Source organism: Aspergillus pseudodeflectus (assembly GCF_044049435.1).
Source record: "Aspergillus pseudodeflectus strain CBS 756.74 chromosome Unknown BJX68scaffold_31, whole genome shotgun sequence".
Classification (NCBI taxonomy): Eukaryota; Fungi; Ascomycota; class Eurotiomycetes; order Eurotiales; family Aspergillaceae; genus Aspergillus; species Aspergillus pseudodeflectus.
The window spans coordinates 82,146-98,870 of record NW_027263807.1 but is presented as its reverse complement, the minus strand read 5'-3'; the positions used below and the strand labels follow the sequence as shown (position 1 = coordinate 98,870).

The following is a 16,725-nucleotide window of genomic DNA, read 5'->3' as shown; positions in this document are numbered from 1 at the left end:
GTTACCATACGTCAGGATATTTTACGCTCCACAGGTTTCCATATAGAAACGAGGTCGCTTCTTCCCTGCTTTTTCTTTTCCTTCTCTTTTCTCTCGTTGAACGTGTTTAGTGTCCCGTGTTCTCATCTCCTGTACATTCGGTTCGAGATGAAGCTGACCTGGGCTGCGTTGCTTGCTTTTGCTGGGACCGCCGTGTCCCACGCCCACCATGGGCATGACGATGAGGTTATTCCGGAGCATGTGCGGGAGGAGCTTCTTGCGAAGTGGAACCAGGAGGTAGGCAATCCATTCTTCTTCGTATAATTTGATATAGCTAACGAATACCAGTGGTCGTTCTCTGGACACGCTAGCTTTGCGCATCTAAAGCCCGTCAAGTGCCTCGTTGAGCCCGACGAGAAGTACGACATTGCCGTCATCGGAGCTCCCTTTGACACTGCCGTCAGCTACAGACCGGGTACGCCCTAAATCGAGATCCATATCTACTCTGCGCTTCTATTAACATCCGACAGGAGCCCGCTTCGGCCCCCGCGCAATCCGCGCCGCCAGCGCCCGCCAAATGGCCGGAACAGCCTACAACACACGCGCCGGCATAAACCCGTACAGCTCCTGGGCCACCGTCAAAGACTGCGGCGACATCCCAATTACCCCCTTTGACAACGGACTCGCCGAGCGGCAAATGTACGAAGCCTTCCTGGAGCTTGGCACCCGCAAGCCCATCACCAGCGCATCGTCCGAATTCGGAACCAAGGGCATCTCCGCCGGCAGGTCCAAGCTCGTCACCCTCGGCGGCGACCACAGTGTTGCACTCCCGGCCCTGCGCGCGCTGTACCAGATCTACCAGAAGCCCATTACGGTGCTGCACTTTGACGCCCATCTTGATACGTGGAACCCCGTGCGCTACTCGGCGTACTGGCAGTCTGAGCAATCGGCTTTCAACCACGGAAGTTTCTTTCACAAGGCCAGTCGCGAGGGTCTCATCTGCAACTCGACGAGTGCGCATGCCGGGTTAAGGACGAGGCTTACGGGTGTTGATGATAGCGATTACACAGCCCCTGGAACGCCAGAGCAAGGGTTCATGCGGATTCACGCGGATGATATTGACGAGCTCGGCGGGCCCATGGGTATCGTTGACAAGATCATTCAGCGTATTGGCCTCGACCCCGAGCAGCCCGTCTATCTTTCCGTCGACATCGATGTCCTCGACCCTGCTACCGCGCCGGGAACTGGAACCCCAGAGCCCGGTGGCTGGACCACGCGAGAGTTTATTCGCATTCTGCGCGGTCTGGAGAAGCTGAACATTGTCGGTGCGGATATCGTCGAGGTGTCGCCGAGCTACGATAACAAGGGTGAGACGACTGCATTGGCGGCTGCACAGGTTGCGTATGAGATCATCACTAGCATGGTCAAAGCTGGCGCGGGCGAGGATTTGGGTGGTTGGTACGGACGGAAAGAGGCTGTCGTTCAGGAGACGGGAACGGAGGCCGCTGAGCCCGAGGTGGTATCTGAGCCTGAGGTTGAGGCTCCGGTCAAGGATGAGCTGTAATGAGATGAGATATGAGCCATGTAGATAAGATAACGAGATCAATGTTTATACCTGTGCACTGTCTTGCGATATTGGCGAGTTAGGTAATGATAACATAGCCAACCCGTTCAGAATGAATGAACCTTGTATGCGCATTGCGGTGAACACACCCGGTCCACGGTGAGTGACCCAAAGTTTGTCAGAAGATGAAATGAGACTGATCTTCATATTGGATATATCTGTACTAATACCTAGTCCACGTCTCAAGGAATCAGGAGGGTTAAAATGACACAGTAAATGTGGTGGGCCTGGCAACAAATCGGCAGGCAATAAAATATCAGATCGAACCGTAAGCCAACCAAAACAGGACGCCTCGACTTCCAACGCCAAGTTCAGACGATGAGAGCTGTTAAATAAGGAGTGGATATAGACGGGAAATAATGGTGCGCGGGGAGATCAGCGGGGGGTCAGGGCTGATGTCAAAGGAACAATAGGCGTAAGGGTATGGAACGGAACGCGGAACAGGGGTCCGGTAGCTTGAAGTTGGCGGGAGATGAGCTTGTCATGTTGGTACACTGTGTTCAAGGCAACATTCAGATGTGTAGTAGGGATAGTAGGCCACAAGAAGCAAGTAGAGAATAAGGCGAGAAGCCTACGTAACAATCATCATGCAGAAACCCATCCATCGACAGGCACTAGATCTCCTTTTTTTTTAAGGATTGGCCAACCCCGAAGAGTTGAAAAAGAAAAAAGCGTTCGTATAATTCGTAAGCACCCCAGGTGATTTCATATCAAGCTCAGTCCATGCCCCTCTCAGTCTTTCCGGTATCACGCGACACATGAAATATCACCAAAATGGGGTGTAATATCTTCACTCAGAAAAGTAACGGGCCCGTTCCATAGTGCGCGCAGTGCTGATTTACAGCAAGACACACCTCGATCTCTTCTTGGGGGCGGGCTCAAGCGCAGCAACGATTGCCTATGAGGGTTTGTCAGCTGGAAAGGGGGCTGCTTGAAGACTGTCCTGTGCAACACGCACCTCGTCAAAAACGTCCTTGAGCTTGTACTGTGTCAAGGCAGAGCACTCGACGTATTTCACAGCACCCAGCTCCTTGGCCATGCGGTCACCGTCTTCTTTCCGGATCGGTTGCATCTTCTGGCGGGCCAGCTTCTCACGAACGGCGGGGTCATCGCGGAGATCAACTTGCGTTCCGACAATCAAGCAGGGAACACCGGGGCAGTGGTGATGGACTTCTGGGAACCACTTTTCGCGTACGTTCTCGAAGGAGGCAGGCGAGGTCACTGAGAAGCAGACCAGGAAGACGTCCGTCTGCGGGTATGAAAGAGGTCGGAGACGATCGTAATCCTCTTGACCGGCGGTATCGAAGAGCCCCAGGGTGTAAGGCTCATCGCCAATCCTAATGAATTTCTCGCGATCAGTAAATGCGCGGTTATCATCAAGGTCCTTAGTAGGATGATCGGGTTTTCCGGAGGAATGGAAGAGATGCGACGCCGAGCCAGGACAAGGGCGGGAGGCAGTGGACCGATCTCGACAGTCGGAGCCGACGCGCGATTCAATCCGCATAGAACAAACGTCACTTACATGACAGTCACGGCATAGTTGTCAAACACGGTCGGCACATATTCTGAGGGGAACTTGTTCGTTGTGTATGAGATCAGAAGGCAGGTTTTGCCAACAGCACCATCACCGACCACGACACACCTGTAAAAATGGAACCCGCGGAGTTAGCAAGTTTGCTACTGATAAGGGAACGTGGTGATACGACTCGAAAAGGGGGCGAGGAAATGAGAATTGTTTGTGCAGGAAGGCGGATAGATCGAGGAGAAAAACAGTGTGCTCAAGGCAGAAGAACGTACTTGATAGTTGCTACAACCATTTTGAGAATCTGAGTGAATCTGGTGCTCTGGTAAAAAGGAGGACGGAGGAGACGGTTTGCGGTTGTCTAGACCCGAGAGAGGCAGAGGAGGAAACAGGAGCGGTGAATGTGAGGAAGACGGATCGATCGCAGCCGGACGAGGAGGGATGCCGTAGATGGGCAAGAAGAGCTTTCAGATAGGGGAGAGAAAGGAAGGTCGACGAGGAAGAGCCGCTAGAACTGACAGAGGTTGGGGGTGCGGTGAATGATGCTGTCGATGGTGAAAGGACGGAGGGCCAGCCAATGTGGGAGGGTCGAGGCGGAGAAGACGATTATTGCCAGTTGATGCTGGAGCACAAGTTAGCTTAGCCTCTACCGTCGTTTCTGTTCCCTCTCCGTTCGTTATCAGAGTCAAACCACCCCAAGTAGCTAGGTTTTCCTTCATGAGGTGCAGATTAACCCCAATGCTGTGCACCTTCCAGAAAACTCGAAAATTGGTGATCAGGGGACGAAAGACAGCGTAGACAAGTATATCCCAGCCAGTCGATCGACACACGTTCTGGAAGAACGGCTCGATTGAAATTAAGGTCAAAGACGATATTCACAAAGGAAAAAGCAATGCAGAGCGGCAGTCTTGCGCCACGACTGCTCCAGCGACAACTCACCCAGAATCGGTCAGGAAGGGCGTGACTTGCCCCAAAAATAAGATCTGTCTTGCAGAGTAATCTTCCTTGACTGTTTGTTGTTTGATTATGATGCGATCCGTCGACTCGCTAGGCAGTTGGCGATCAGGAGAAGCTCCGACTACTTCACAGGGAGGGGTAGAAAATGGGAGAGCCGCGGTTTCAGCAATCAGGGAAGTTCTAGCGATCAAGAGGAAGACCCAGGATGCTCTGTCCGAGCTATACACTGGAAGAGAAAAAAAATTCCAGAGGATCTTCTGGGAACAGAGGGAGACTGTTGAATGAATGATACTGGTGGTGCAGGATGCCAGAGAGCAAGAGGGAAAGTTTGAAGGAGGGGAGGAGAACAAAGCAGCACTGCGAGGCCAACGACACGCCTCAAGTATCCATCCCTCTTGTCAAGAAAAGGTCAAACATCATCCTCATTCTTCATCCAATCGTAGCTTTGAAGTCCCCTGTCATCCAATGGAAACTAGTCCGGGCGGTTGTATTATTCCAGAGGTCTACGATGGCCTCCGAGTCGCTCGCCGACGCGCCGAGGGAACAGCCATGAGCAGTGAGTTTAAGGGGATCACACCCTGACGACTCTTCTGTCCAATTCCCTCGCTTCCCTCAAAGCTATATGCATCCGATCCTACTTCAAGCTGCGCCTCAGCAGTCTATCCGCCGTGTCTCACCCTCCCAACCCATCTAGGAAATAATGGCTGATGTTTGATGCCTATGGCAGGCCACCATCCATCTTGGCCTGTTCAATTCGTGGATAGAACGAAGCACCGCAATCCTATCAATATCGATTCGGATTTCGAAGCTTTTGGAAATAAACATCGTCAACAACTTATCAACGATACTATATCTGCTCTATTCATGATTCTGTGTCTATATAAGTTGTATTGTATAGATGAGGGTATTTTGGTGTCGTCATCCATAATAGCTGGACGTAAAGTTTAGTGCAAAAGAACCAGTACGCCGAACAAATGCTTTTCGTGACAAATGCGAGTTAAACGCTGTAAATGGAACATGTATGTGCAGGCTGCACCAGGCCTCCAGTCGTGCCGGAGGACTAAATTGGTGCCCGGCATTGCTAGGCATCTCTCAATCTTGCTGCATATGCCACATGCAACTCGTCGAGATACAAGAATAGGTCACGAGCTTACGCTGTGGAACGATGCGCTGACTACGCTCAATATCCTGCGTAGCGAATCGGCAACGCTGATGCCACAGCGGAACGAAAAGGTTGACAAAAAGAAGCGATAGTAGCGCTTACGTTCGCTTTGATCGTTCCGTTGGGTCGCGCTCATCTTGTGGAATCGGCTGATGACCCGAGGTCTCGCTCATCTACTCAAATTAGCCCAAGCCACGCGCTTTGAATAATATGTGGACGACTGACCTTATCCAACCTATAGTTGGACATGAGAAGACTGAGCGGAATCAGCGGAACAGTGGCTACCAAAGCCAGTACCAACAACTTATTCATCGTCTCTTGGTACGAACGATTAATGGCAGCCCTGACCGGGGAGCCCATTTCGTATGACAAGGCTTTGGTCAGCTTGCCAAATATTTCCTGAGCTTCGGATTTGTGCTCCTCGGGAAGGTAAAGGAGCAGCTTGCGCGGGATATTGTGAGTCCAGACTGCCCCGGAGATGGCAGCGCCTACGGCGCCTCCCATTTCCATCGAAGTTAAAAACATCGCCGTCGCAGCAGCAACCTCTTGGTGGCTGGCGGACGCTTGAACACCCAACTGCACGGGAACATTGAGCAACCCGCCGCCCACGCCCACTATTATTTGCGTTCCCAGGACCTGTACGGGCGAGCTGCCCTCTTTGCGGTATAGAAGCATCATCAATAGGCCTAGAGTGTAGACCACGCAGCCGATTGTCACGTAAATTCGATAGCGGCGCGTATATTTTATAAGAATCGAAACTGCAAAAGCAGCAATTGTCGATGTGAATGCAAAGGTCTGAGTAACGCGGCCGGCTGTAGCAACATCGTAATTTTGAACCACTTGCAAGTAAGAGTAGAGGTATGGCTGAACCGAAAAGTAGAATGCCACTAGAATTGTCAGTAGTGCCGACAATTAGAAGCTGTATCATGCGGCGGCTTACTAAAGTAAAAGAACGCGAGACAACAGCCTGCAAGGGCTGTCCGCTGCTTAAGGAGATGAAGGGACAAAAGAGGCTTGGGCGCAAGTCTCTTCGACGACTCCCAGAAAGGAAGAAGAAAGAGGCAAATGAGGCCCACTACAATCATCGCGACGATGCTGTTGCTCTTCCATCCATTCTTCGAATTGGCGGCAAGGGTCAGGGGCACCAGGATCAATGTGACTGCTGCAGAAAGCAGGGTCAACCCACCGATATCGAGGTCATACCATGTACGACGGACCGTTGCAATAAATCCGCGCCGGTGGTGAGGCTTCTGTTTGATCAAGTTGAGTCGTTTAGCTTTCCGTTGGTTGAACAGCAGTGAGAGGGCTAGGGGAAGAAACGAGGCGGGTAATATGATTGACCACATCCCGTAACCCCATCGCCAGGACGTGTGGCGGAGTACGGCGTCAGCAATCGTGGGCCCTATCCAAACAGTGACGAGGAAGGGCAACTCCGGTAGCAGTGCGAGCAGTGCCCTGTTGAGAAGGCTGCTGCTGTCAGCAATAAACACTTGCTGGAGGATTTGCAAGCCTGTCGAGCCCGCTGCATAGAAGATCTGAGCGGAGGCATAAGTCTGAACGTTTGTTGAAGCAGCCATTTGGATGTAGCCGAGAACATAGATTAAGATGCTGACACAGAATGCTTCAAAGCGGCCAAAAACGTCGGCGACCTTGGCCATTGGTGGCTTGATCACGGCTATAGTAAGTTAGCTACCTTAGTAGTGATGGTGATAAAAGAGCAGGCAGCACTGACCGTTAACCACATTCTGAACCACGAGAACTGTGGAGATCAGGGAATGTTTACTGAATGCACTGGTCGCATATGCGGAGAGTGACATGATAGTCTGGCCCTCCAGAGAAGTACAAAAGGCCATGAGGAAGATGCTGATAGCCCTGTCAGTCAACTCCGGCGCGGGTAGCCTCCGCTGACCATCTCCGCAAATCAGGTATGAACTCACCTAACATAAGCTATGGCCAGAGTTCGAGTTGTCCATGTGAGGTTTATAGCCTCAATCTTCCTTACTCCTTCCTGGACCGAATCAACGGATGTCACAGCACTCGCGCCATCATCACTTTCATATCCCTCTGGGAGGAGGTTCTCGCCCTCGTGCTCGGTATCTCGTCGCATATCGTCAAACGTTCCATACGCGGTTGCGCCGGGTTCAAGCAGGGGCATCTCGAGGAGGCGATGGGCGGGGGAAAAGAAGAATGTCCAAGTTGGGAAACGTCCATTTACTGTCAAGTCGAGGGATTTGTATGTCGTCACGGAAGGCGGGAGAAGTATGAGCGGGAAGATCGTAACGGCGAAGATCGAGATCGATTGTTGAAGACAAAGAGGAGACACGCAGTGAGATCCTCAGCGGCCGGGAAAAGTTTGTTATTTGAGATCTGAGCCAGCCAGATCCACCTGGAAATGGGAAAAAGGAAATACACTGCCAACGAAAAGGGGGTATCTGGGTGGAGGAGGAGAAAAAGCAATATCGGCGCTGGACGGAGAACACGAAGCGAGTGCACCAGAACTGACTGCGAGGGTTTCAGGTGCCGAGTGGAAGCATAGATGCACGAACGGGGGAAGCAGCGAGGATCAAGCAGAGGTACACAGGCACGCGATGGCCAAACTGACCAGCGCCTGTCTGTCCGACAAGAAACCAGATTCCTGCGTTTCTGTGACCTTGAACTCCCAGCGACCCAACAGTGAACACTGCAGGACCCACGATCGTCAAGCGACACTTATGCACGTCGATGTTTAGGCAACTGGGATCAGCCTATGGGCTTGACGCCCGGGGCTGAGTTGTAATAGAATATCAGGCAATCAGCCAAACAGCTAAAGGTGAGTAAATCGGCTGCGGGGCCTCGTTCAGCAAGGCGGAAATTGTCGCAGAACCTGTGTGTCAACCATGGGCACAATGACATTTTATCATCTCGTCAAGAGACACACGTGGGACGCGGCGCTGCCTGGTGCGTATTGTCCGCCTGAAGGTCGATTGGAATGCAGGGCGCAGTTCGAGGGGAGGATTGAGCAGGGTGGTTCAAGGTTGTTCAAGGTCGTGGCGATGACGGTGAGTGAGTGGCAAAGCCGCGGCACCGCATGAACCCCCAAGGCACCGGGGAAGGAGGACGGGAGAGTGGCATTCTCTTGCTGGATGGGTCCTTGGAGCCACTGCCCGTGCATTCACGTGACCGTCAGGCCCAGTGACTGGATGACTCGAGCCCAGTCGAGATATCATGCCACCTTGAGTGGACTCGAGCCCGATGTTTCCATAAATGTACCACGCTCTGGTCTTTGGATGGTCTCATAATACGATTACTTTTTCGACTGTGCTACAGCGTTCTCCCACGAACACACGAGTTCCTGAATCCTGATGCGTGCATCCGAACTAAATTTGCTAGTGTCACAGCGTCACCACGGTTAGTGGACGGATGGAAAGAATCAGATATGATAAGATCAGCTGGCGTGGTGGTCGGACTCCGGAGGGGTCGGACGATCGGGCCAAGCGCCGTTCAGATCAGAAAGTCTGGTCCTTGGTGAGAGTTCGCAACACTCTCAGATTTTTGTTCTTTCGTCGAGGAAAGAACCCGATGCAGCAAACCATAGACTCCAGAGTCCAATCCTCCACATCCACTGACTGACTCGGGGTTTATATCATTCCTGCCCGATCCCTTGCGGTCTTGCAGGGTGATTCGCTACCCATCATACCCCTTGGAAAATCGCTTGACGAAACAAGGATGAAAACAATATCTCCAGTTGCAATTCCATCTCCTCTGTCTCGATCGAAAGCAGCATCAGGTAAACCTCCCCGGAGGATTCATGGTTGGACAACCGTCCCAGCTTCGTACTACCACTCTTTCTCGTCTTGCTGGTTAATTGATGAGCACTGGTCATTATTCAGAGCAACAGAGAACCATGCATGAAATGCGTTCCACTCCCAAGTGACATCTGATTTTCACCAGTTGCTCTCCAGTCCTGGCCGAATATTATTTGGCTTCGTGCAGAGATTCCCGCGAAAGCCGCCATCCGCACCCAGCGGCAGGCCATTTCGTGTCCAGAAGCCTGGTGGTATCCACACTGTCCTCCATATATCCACGGCGGTTGCTCCTCATCCAATATCTCAGTTCCCCACTTTCAGTTTCTCCAACCCGTATTCCATCGCTTAGGAGCTTTCTCAGGTTGCAAGGTCGAAGCGATAATCTCAAGCTCCTGGCCCGTCCTGAACAAACCATCAACTGTAATCGCGATGATGTCAGGTAGGCTACTGTGACTTGTGCTACCTGTTCTGTCTCCAGTAGTACTCACAATTGTTCAATTTTGTCACATGAGACTTGTGCTGTACCAAGAGTGAGTCAAGTAACTCGTGAGTCACATCTTCTTTGCCTAATGAAGTGGACTCATAAAACAGTCACTCGCTGGCAAACTGCCCAACCCAAGGAAAGTAGTGAATTGACTTATTAAACTTCATAGAGTCCATCCTACTGTACTATATAATTGAAGGGGTGTATACCACATGCTGTCTTAAACAAACCGCTGGATTTGCTACATCGTCCAAATAAACTGTCTTCCTGCTGGAGCGCTTGGGATAGGAAGAACCAAGTCTTGAGCACAGATTAGTAGATTTGGTTGCTAGGGGTCCCAATGACGGCCTACGCTGAAGAGTACTAGGTACCATGGATATACTCTCCAAGCTATATGTAATCTCAGTAGTCCCTTGATCAAAGTTTGCTTGGGGAGGTAATGAGTTCTGTTGGTACGACTCTTAAGGCTTTGTGTTATCAAAGCTTTTCGTGGTGCGCTTTATATATCTATCTGTTATCCCGGACAATTAATCATTACCTAGGTAGTACATCCCAACCACTTTTGAACATTATCCACGTTCCATATTATTACCAGCCATTTCTGGTGAGTGTATAGGTGCAGTTCCACTTGATTATTTCCCATCTTACTGCACCTACGTAGCTCCTACAAGTCGAGTTTCAGTGTCTATACTATCCCAAACAGGCATAGAACTACTGCACAGGATGTTGCATCATCGAGGATACCAAGGTTGTACAGAAAATGCTATTGTCAACACAACTACCTTACGTGCTCGTGACATCAAGCACATGGGAAGCAAAGTTAACAACCAAGTCTCCCCCCTCGCTCGAGGGTCTCGCCGCATAGAACCCGATCCAGCAATCAGTGACATCTTCCTCTGCAAAAATCCAGGTCACCTCTCGAATTGGGTTCTTCGAGACGCCCTCGACCAGATATATCCACAAGCTATCGTCGGGCTCTCTCACAATCTCCACTGTCGCACCCGCGCCGCCTGACGGGACTGGCAGCAGACTCCAGTCTGCCCAGCGATCCCTAACCACGGTGCTGAGGTGGGGTTTGCCGTGAGTGAGCTCGATGCCGGTTTTCACCCATTTGCGACTGCCATTGGCGCCGTTGAGGACGAGAATGAGGCCGCCCTGGTCATATTTCTGGCTCCAGTTGGCGGAGAATGCGACTCGAGCGCGCTTGAATGTGTTTAACGAAATGGTTTTGTAGAGGATGGGAGCGTTGAACCGCTCGGTGGAGGGGGGTTTGGCCCACACGTCTGTGGATGGGGGAGCGGTGATCGTAAACTCCGTGGGGAGAGCCCCGTCACCGGGGACTTTATCGGCGGAATTTGCAAAGGTGAACCCTGCCATTGTTGTTGTACAAGGTGTTTCCTTGAGTTTTTTGACGCTCAACTGTGACAGAGCGAAGACGGACGAGATATTTAAAAGGTTATAAATGCTTACGTGAAGATGAGGGGCACGATAGAAAGAGGGGTATAATGGGTCGATAATGCGATCGCGATCTGATGGAGGACACAGTACCTTAAATACCCTACGTCACCTCTCTCAACCATCACCTTTCGAGATTCAAATTACGCCGAAGAACATGGTCCACATGAAGTTATCGCCTGTTGAGAGCCTCGGTGAGACAGGGATGAGCGCCAATCATGCAGCGCGCGAAAAGGCATTGTCGGAGCATCTCGTGTCTTGCCGTCCACATCCTAGTTGCTGGAAAAGCCGATGTGGAAAAGCCGCTCACCACCACCACCAAATGGAGTGATTTCGAGGCCACACTGGTCTACCGCCCGCTCTTCGGCCTCTTTGCCCCAGTTTGGAAGGCCACCGCGCTCAGAGGCTTCAGAGCGGGGCTCTTTTTGCGAGACGATTTTGAAGAAAGTCTTGAGAAACAAGATGGACAGAATATATCGACATCTGAAGCTGTGCAAGGTGCTAAGTTTCTCACTCCATCGCGCTTCTCGTCTGTTTTCGAATCCAGGGTCCAACGCTTCGATCATGCAGGCTGGTCATGTGATCTCAACTATTGAAATTTGAATCGCTAGTACGCAGCTAGTCGATCCAAAAATATAGCGACTCTACGACACAGCCTATTGAACGCGGAGAAGAGACCGCGTTGAATTACCCACCCCTCCAGCTGGCCTGGATGAACTTGAAGGCAACGACGAACGGGGAAGAGCAGAATACACAGACTCCATCATGGATGCTGCTGCGCCACCCCATTTCTATTTGGAAGAATGATCGATCGTCGTCAAAGTAGGCTTGGCAACGGGGCGGCTGACATAACCCGCGCCCTGACGCGGCCCCAGAAAAGGAGACCAGAGCCTCCACCTGGCGAGTTGCTGGAAGTTTGCGAAAACTCACAGAATAATGTTGGTCATGTTTCCCAAGAGCGACCGGCTAAACACTTGAGGAATGGGTAGGCTGTTTATGTATCCTTTCCCGCCTTGACTGTGATGCCTTTCAAGTCATCACCATGACCTCTCGACTTCTCCATCCCGACGAATACGAGTTGGATATGCGATCGCGGTCCTCAATTGACTCCCAGGGCACCTTCAATCTCGACGAAGCCGATTTCGAGTCCCAAACAATACCAAAGCACAGCAGTCTGATCTACCGTCCACCGCTCCTATCGCGCATCTTAGGCTCAAACTACTACTCCGGATACCGTCGCCTCAACACCCCCTCCAAACCTTTCCTTACCCCTTCGAAACGACCAAGCTGCTACCGACTTTGCGTGCCTCGCCGTATTTCCTTCTTCCTTCAGACCTTTTTTGGCATCTTACTCGCGCTCCTCGTTCTAGCGTCGACTTTCCGTCCTTCGTACACATGGCGCCCTGCGCACTACACTGCTCTTAGCCAAACCGTTGCCAACTCGACTACTCACGGTCGAGGCAATCCACGAAACGAAAAGATCTTCATTGCTGCGAGCTTGTATGACCGTGGTGGAGACATAGCCGGTGGACAATGGGGGCAGAGAATCCTTGCCCTGATTGATTTGCTCGGCGAGGAGAATGTCTTTCTCAGCATTTACGAGAATGATAGTGGATCAGCAGGCGCAGGCGCTCTGCTAGACTTCAAGGCCCAGGTTTCCTGCAACAAGTCGATTGTAATCGAGGATAAACTAGATTGGGCCGACTTGCACGCAGTGACCGTCCCTGGTGGATCGAAACGGGTCAAGCGCATTGAATACTTGGCAGAGGTCCGGAACCGAGCCCTACGACCATTAGACACAGACCCGGAAATGCGATTTGATAAACTATTATACCTAAACGACATTATTTTTGATCCCGTTGATGCGCTTCAGCTTTTGTTTTCTACGCATGCCGACGAGAACGGAGTTGCCCAGTACCGGGCCGCCTGCGCCGTCGATTTCATTAACCCATTCAAGTTTTACGACACCTATGCCACGAGGGACCTCCAAGGTTACGGGGTGGGTCTCCCTTTCTTTCCCTGGTTCACCACTGCTGGCAATGGATCGAGCCGCAAAGATGTCCTGGCGGGGACGGATGCTGTTCGGGTCCGCAGTTGCTGGGGAGGAATGGTTGCGTTCGACGCTCGGTACTTCCAGCAGCCAAAAGCGGGGCCTTCTCAGGACCACGTTGCCCGATTTCGTGCGTCTCATGATCCGTTCTGGGAGGCTTCTGAATGCTGCCTTATACATGCAGACATTCAGGACATTCCAGTCAACCCCGAAGATATTGAAGATACTGGCATCTATATGAACCCATATGTGCGAGTGGCATATGACCCTCGCTCATTCTCATGGCTAGAATTCACGCGCCGATTCGAGAGGCTATATACCCTCATCCACAACATCGGAAGCCATTTGGCTTCATTGCCTCACTACAATCCCAGACGAACCGAGGTCCCTGGTCAGCGTGTTTTTGAGACCGCTTGGGTTCCAAGCGAAGACGACTACAGAGGGGGCTCGTACCAGGATATTCGACGAATCGCCGCGAATGATGGCTTTTGTGGGCGCCGGGGACTTCAGGTGCTCGTGGAGGACCGTGTAGAAGGGCAGGCGGGCTGGGAGAGCATACCGATTCCGACTTGACGAATGCTTGACGAAGCCACAATATTTGTGTATGAATCTGTGTACAGTTTGTATGTAAATCCACTTATCCTTCTTGTCTAATACTTGGAACACCGAATGAATACACACTTTGGACTATACCACATTTGAGCAGCTCCCTTTACAGTAATGTCCGATATGCAATGTGATCTACCCGATATAATCCCTTTACGACTAGTTTACTCACTCCTATGCGGCTTATGCTGCGATCCTGCTCTCTCGCCCATGTCGACCTTGCTTGTCATAAGGACCTCCTGTATGGTCAGATTTAAATGGTCTTCTCGCGGATGGTTCACTAAGTCAATCTAGGGTTGCTCTCTTTCTGGCTTTTATTACTTGTCATATAAAACCCAACAGTGACGTGAGTGAGTGAGTCAATATTCTTTGTCTATTTTTGAAGGCCATTAAATCAAACAATGTGCTTTTCCTGAATTTGCACATAGGGTAAAATCTGAAAGACTAGCGAGCAAACATACCCTTTACCTACTTTGCCTTTCCTCTTCCCAGCAGATTTCTCCTACTGCTTTCTTTTCATCTCCTCGCCTTTCATCCACTTCTCATCTCCCTGATCCCCATGATTTCAACTCCAGCCGACGACATGGACTTTAGCAGGCGCTTCACTGAGCTTACCGGGCTCAACATTACCAACATCATTCACAGTGTTGTTGAAGCTGTTGCGGATCGATCCTCTTACACCCTTGAAGAGAGTCGCCATGCTCCCAGGAAGCAAAGTGCTCATCCTCCTCCTGCCGGAAAAATTCAGGTTAGTTTCCTGTTTCCCTTCAGATCATTGATTGCTTGCTGCTGCTCTCTTTATATAAAGCGGGTCATTCAGAAAAGTGAGGGCTGACCACACTGCACGACATCATAACACACAGAAATCTGGCGACATCAAAACAAATCTTCACTGTTCTTCTTCTTCCCCCCCTCTTCTTTTCCCTTCTCCTCCACCTTCCCCAACTCCTTCTCTTTACAACATCTCTTCCAACTCATCCCGCTTTCACTCACCCACCCTTTCGAAAGCTCCCATGATGGCCACTGCCGTTGTTGCTGACGTCGATGACACGGCTGGCTTTATGGCTGCTGCCCGCTCGTTGAAGCTGGAGCAGTCTTATGGCAAGCCTCCCAGCCCCGAGCCTGCTGAGAACGAGTCGGTCAACAACGATACCACTGAATTCGAGGCAGCTACCAACACTGTCGATGCCTTTGATGATCTCATTAGTAAGCTTCTACCTGATTGCTTCTCGACAGAATGGAACTCCGTATGGCTGATTGTTGCAACTCCTCACAGACCTTCCTGTCGACAACACCTCTCCTGCCGAGAACAACACTTTTGTCGAGAGCACTACTCCTGCGGACCCAGCTCCCGCTGTCGAGAATGGCTTCTTGGAGTCAAACGCCACTGACTGGATTGCTCCCACTGCCGTCGAATCTGGCGCCCACGCTCCTGAAACCGGCAAGAGCCAGCCCGAGCAGGAGGACCGCGAGCACCTGTCTGTTTTCAAGACCTGGGGTACCCCTGCCGTCCGTGACAAGCCAGGTACTACACCCAAACACCCATCTCTTTTGATCCTGAACCTAACCTTCCTTCATCTCAGCTGCTCAGGTTAGACGCGTTATTATCAAGGGGCTTCCCGCTTCGTGGAGCACCCCCGACAAGGTCCTATCCCTGATTCACGGCGGAGTGATTGAGAGCGTGTCCATAGCCCCATCTGGTAATTCCCATGTCCTGTTCTGCGACCCTGCCGCGTGCAAAGCTTTCTATGACAAATATCCCAACGGAATCGACCTTGACAAAGAGCGCAAGTTCACTGTGTTTGTGGACCTGGGCGAAGAGGTGGATATCATCAGTTCCCAGCTGTCATTCAACTTGTCTCTCGGCTCGACTCGCATTGTCCGTGCTGTCGGCGTTGACATGGAGACTACCATGAATGAGCTTGTCAAGATTGCCACCTCGAACCATAGAAAGGTAGAGAAGATCGTTGACTCATATGTCCCTGACTATGTAAGTACCATCCTAGATTTATATTTCTTGACTGACATGCAGCCTAGCCTCGCGCCGTGAACTTTCGTTTCTGCTCTATTGAGGACGCTGTTCGCTTTCGTGCAGCACTAATCCGCAACGAAGATTGGGAGCACTGCAATGTGCAGTATGCCACTGATCCGTGAGCTCTCACTTTCACTATTCGAAATATGGAAAATGCTAAACTTTACCTGTAGCTGCGAGCTTGCAACTGGATACCATGCGGACTGAGCCAACCCAACTCTCTCGCAACAACTCTCATGGTAGAGGGCTGACAATCCCAGTGGCGCTCAATGTGTCTTGGGAGACCTGGAGAAAACTTTGATGGAGGTAGAACAAAATGGGTTTAGAGATCTAGACTTCATATGGTAGTGGTATGTTGACATAGCCAAGGTGTATTTTCATGACAGAATGAAGTTCTTCCTACTCCTGTTCGGCCTCTTCGCGAATCAATAAAGTTATCCATCGTTGATGAAATCGATAGACCCAACAACAGTAAGTAGTAGGTGCTATAACACAAAAGGCAAGGTATCCCTCTAACTCCTCTCCTCTTGAAGACTCCCCAACCGCCGTAGTTGCCAAGTTGTGTACATTCATTTCATCAATATTGAACCCCAAATGACCACAAAACATCAAGCCAATCCAGATAAAACAAAACAGCCATCCAATAAGAAAATCACTGGGCGACAGACCAGCCATTATTATCCTTCATTCCACGCTTTTCATCGGCCAAGCCCGCTAGCATCTCCCCTGGGATTTGAATCTTTCGCCCAGTGGTCTGTCAGCACGTGTCTGCAGGACGAACAATGCGGATTATCTTAGATCAAAGAGTTGAGGGTTTGGTCTGCCGAGTTCCGCCAGGGGCTTGCTGGGCATCACCTGTTGGAAATTGAATCGGAAGGAATAGTGGTATTTTTGCTCAAGATAGGTGCTCGAAAAACTGGCTGTTTCCACTCTAGACTTTTGATGGCTTGTAGTCTACAGTATTTGTTTGGGCTAGGTAGTTGTAGCAGATCAAGCGAAGGAGGCGACTCTGGTATCAACAGGTAAGGTAAGCAGTCTTACCATACAAAATACACAACGCGCAGCGAAT

At 51.0% G+C, this 16,725-nt stretch overlaps 6 protein-coding genes across 6 annotated transcripts; 3 read left to right on the top strand and 3 right to left on the bottom strand.

Moving 5' to 3' along the window:
* The first annotated feature begins 45 nt into the window (after positions 1 to 45).
* BJX68DRAFT_240398 (agmatinase) lies at positions 46 to 1,600 on the top strand. Its single transcript, XM_071040672.1, has 3 exons — positions 46 to 276; positions 328 to 454; positions 510 to 1,600. Exons 1-3 carry the CDS (start codon positions 148 to 150, stop codon positions 1,541 to 1,543), a joined length of 1,290 nt encoding a protein of 429 aa, XP_070897331.1. The 5' UTR covers positions 46 to 147; the 3' UTR covers positions 1,544 to 1,600.
* Positions 1,601 to 1,729: 129 nt separating this feature from the next.
* Positions 1,730 to 4,117, bottom strand: cdc42 (Rho family GTPase CDC42). The gene is made up of 5 exons (XM_071040671.1): positions 4,095 to 4,117; positions 3,401 to 3,747; positions 3,126 to 3,245; positions 2,562 to 2,940; positions 1,730 to 2,501 (listed from the first exon to the last, which is right to left on the bottom strand). The coding sequence occupies exons 2-5, from the start codon at positions 3,418 to 3,420 to the stop codon at positions 2,442 to 2,444; spliced, it is 579 nt and encodes a 192-aa protein (XP_070897330.1). The 5' UTR covers positions 3,421 to 3,747; positions 4,095 to 4,117; the 3' UTR covers positions 1,730 to 2,441.
* A 1,261-nt stretch (positions 4,118 to 5,378) lies between these two features.
* Positions 5,379 to 7,769, bottom strand: mirC (siderochrome-iron transporter MirC). The gene is made up of 4 exons (XM_071036122.1): positions 7,182 to 7,769; positions 6,977 to 7,107; positions 6,185 to 6,919; positions 5,379 to 6,131 (listed from the first exon to the last, which is right to left on the bottom strand). The coding sequence occupies exons 1-4, from the start codon at positions 7,397 to 7,399 to the stop codon at positions 5,422 to 5,424; spliced, it is 1,794 nt and encodes a 597-aa protein (XP_070897329.1). The 5' UTR covers positions 7,400 to 7,769; the 3' UTR covers positions 5,379 to 5,421.
* Positions 7,770 to 10,074: 2,305 nt separating this feature from the next.
* On the bottom strand, positions 10,075 to 11,038 carry BJX68DRAFT_120938 (uncharacterized protein). The gene has a single exon (XM_071036121.1). It carries the CDS (start codon positions 10,888 to 10,890, stop codon positions 10,297 to 10,299), a length of 594 nt encoding a protein of 197 aa, XP_070897328.1. The 5' UTR covers positions 10,891 to 11,038; the 3' UTR covers positions 10,075 to 10,296.
* On the top strand, positions 11,039 to 11,787 carry BJX68DRAFT_120937 (uncharacterized protein). The gene has a single exon (XM_071036120.1). It carries the CDS (start codon positions 11,187 to 11,189, stop codon positions 11,562 to 11,564), a length of 378 nt encoding a protein of 125 aa, XP_070897327.1. The 5' UTR covers positions 11,039 to 11,186; the 3' UTR covers positions 11,565 to 11,787.
* A 223-nt stretch (positions 11,788 to 12,010) lies between these two features.
* BJX68DRAFT_256319 (cryptococcal mannosyltransferase 1-domain-containing protein) lies at positions 12,011 to 15,863 on the top strand (the record flags this gene model as incomplete). The annotated part of the gene is made up of 8 exons (XM_071043168.1): positions 12,011 to 13,544; positions 13,876 to 13,978; positions 14,117 to 14,372; positions 14,488 to 14,830; positions 14,901 to 15,149; positions 15,208 to 15,614; positions 15,662 to 15,774; positions 15,830 to 15,863. 8 exons carry the CDS (start codon positions 12,011 to 12,013, stop codon positions 15,861 to 15,863), a joined length of 3,039 nt encoding a protein of 1,012 aa, XP_070897326.1.
* Between the last annotated feature and the right edge of the window lie 862 nt (positions 15,864 to 16,725).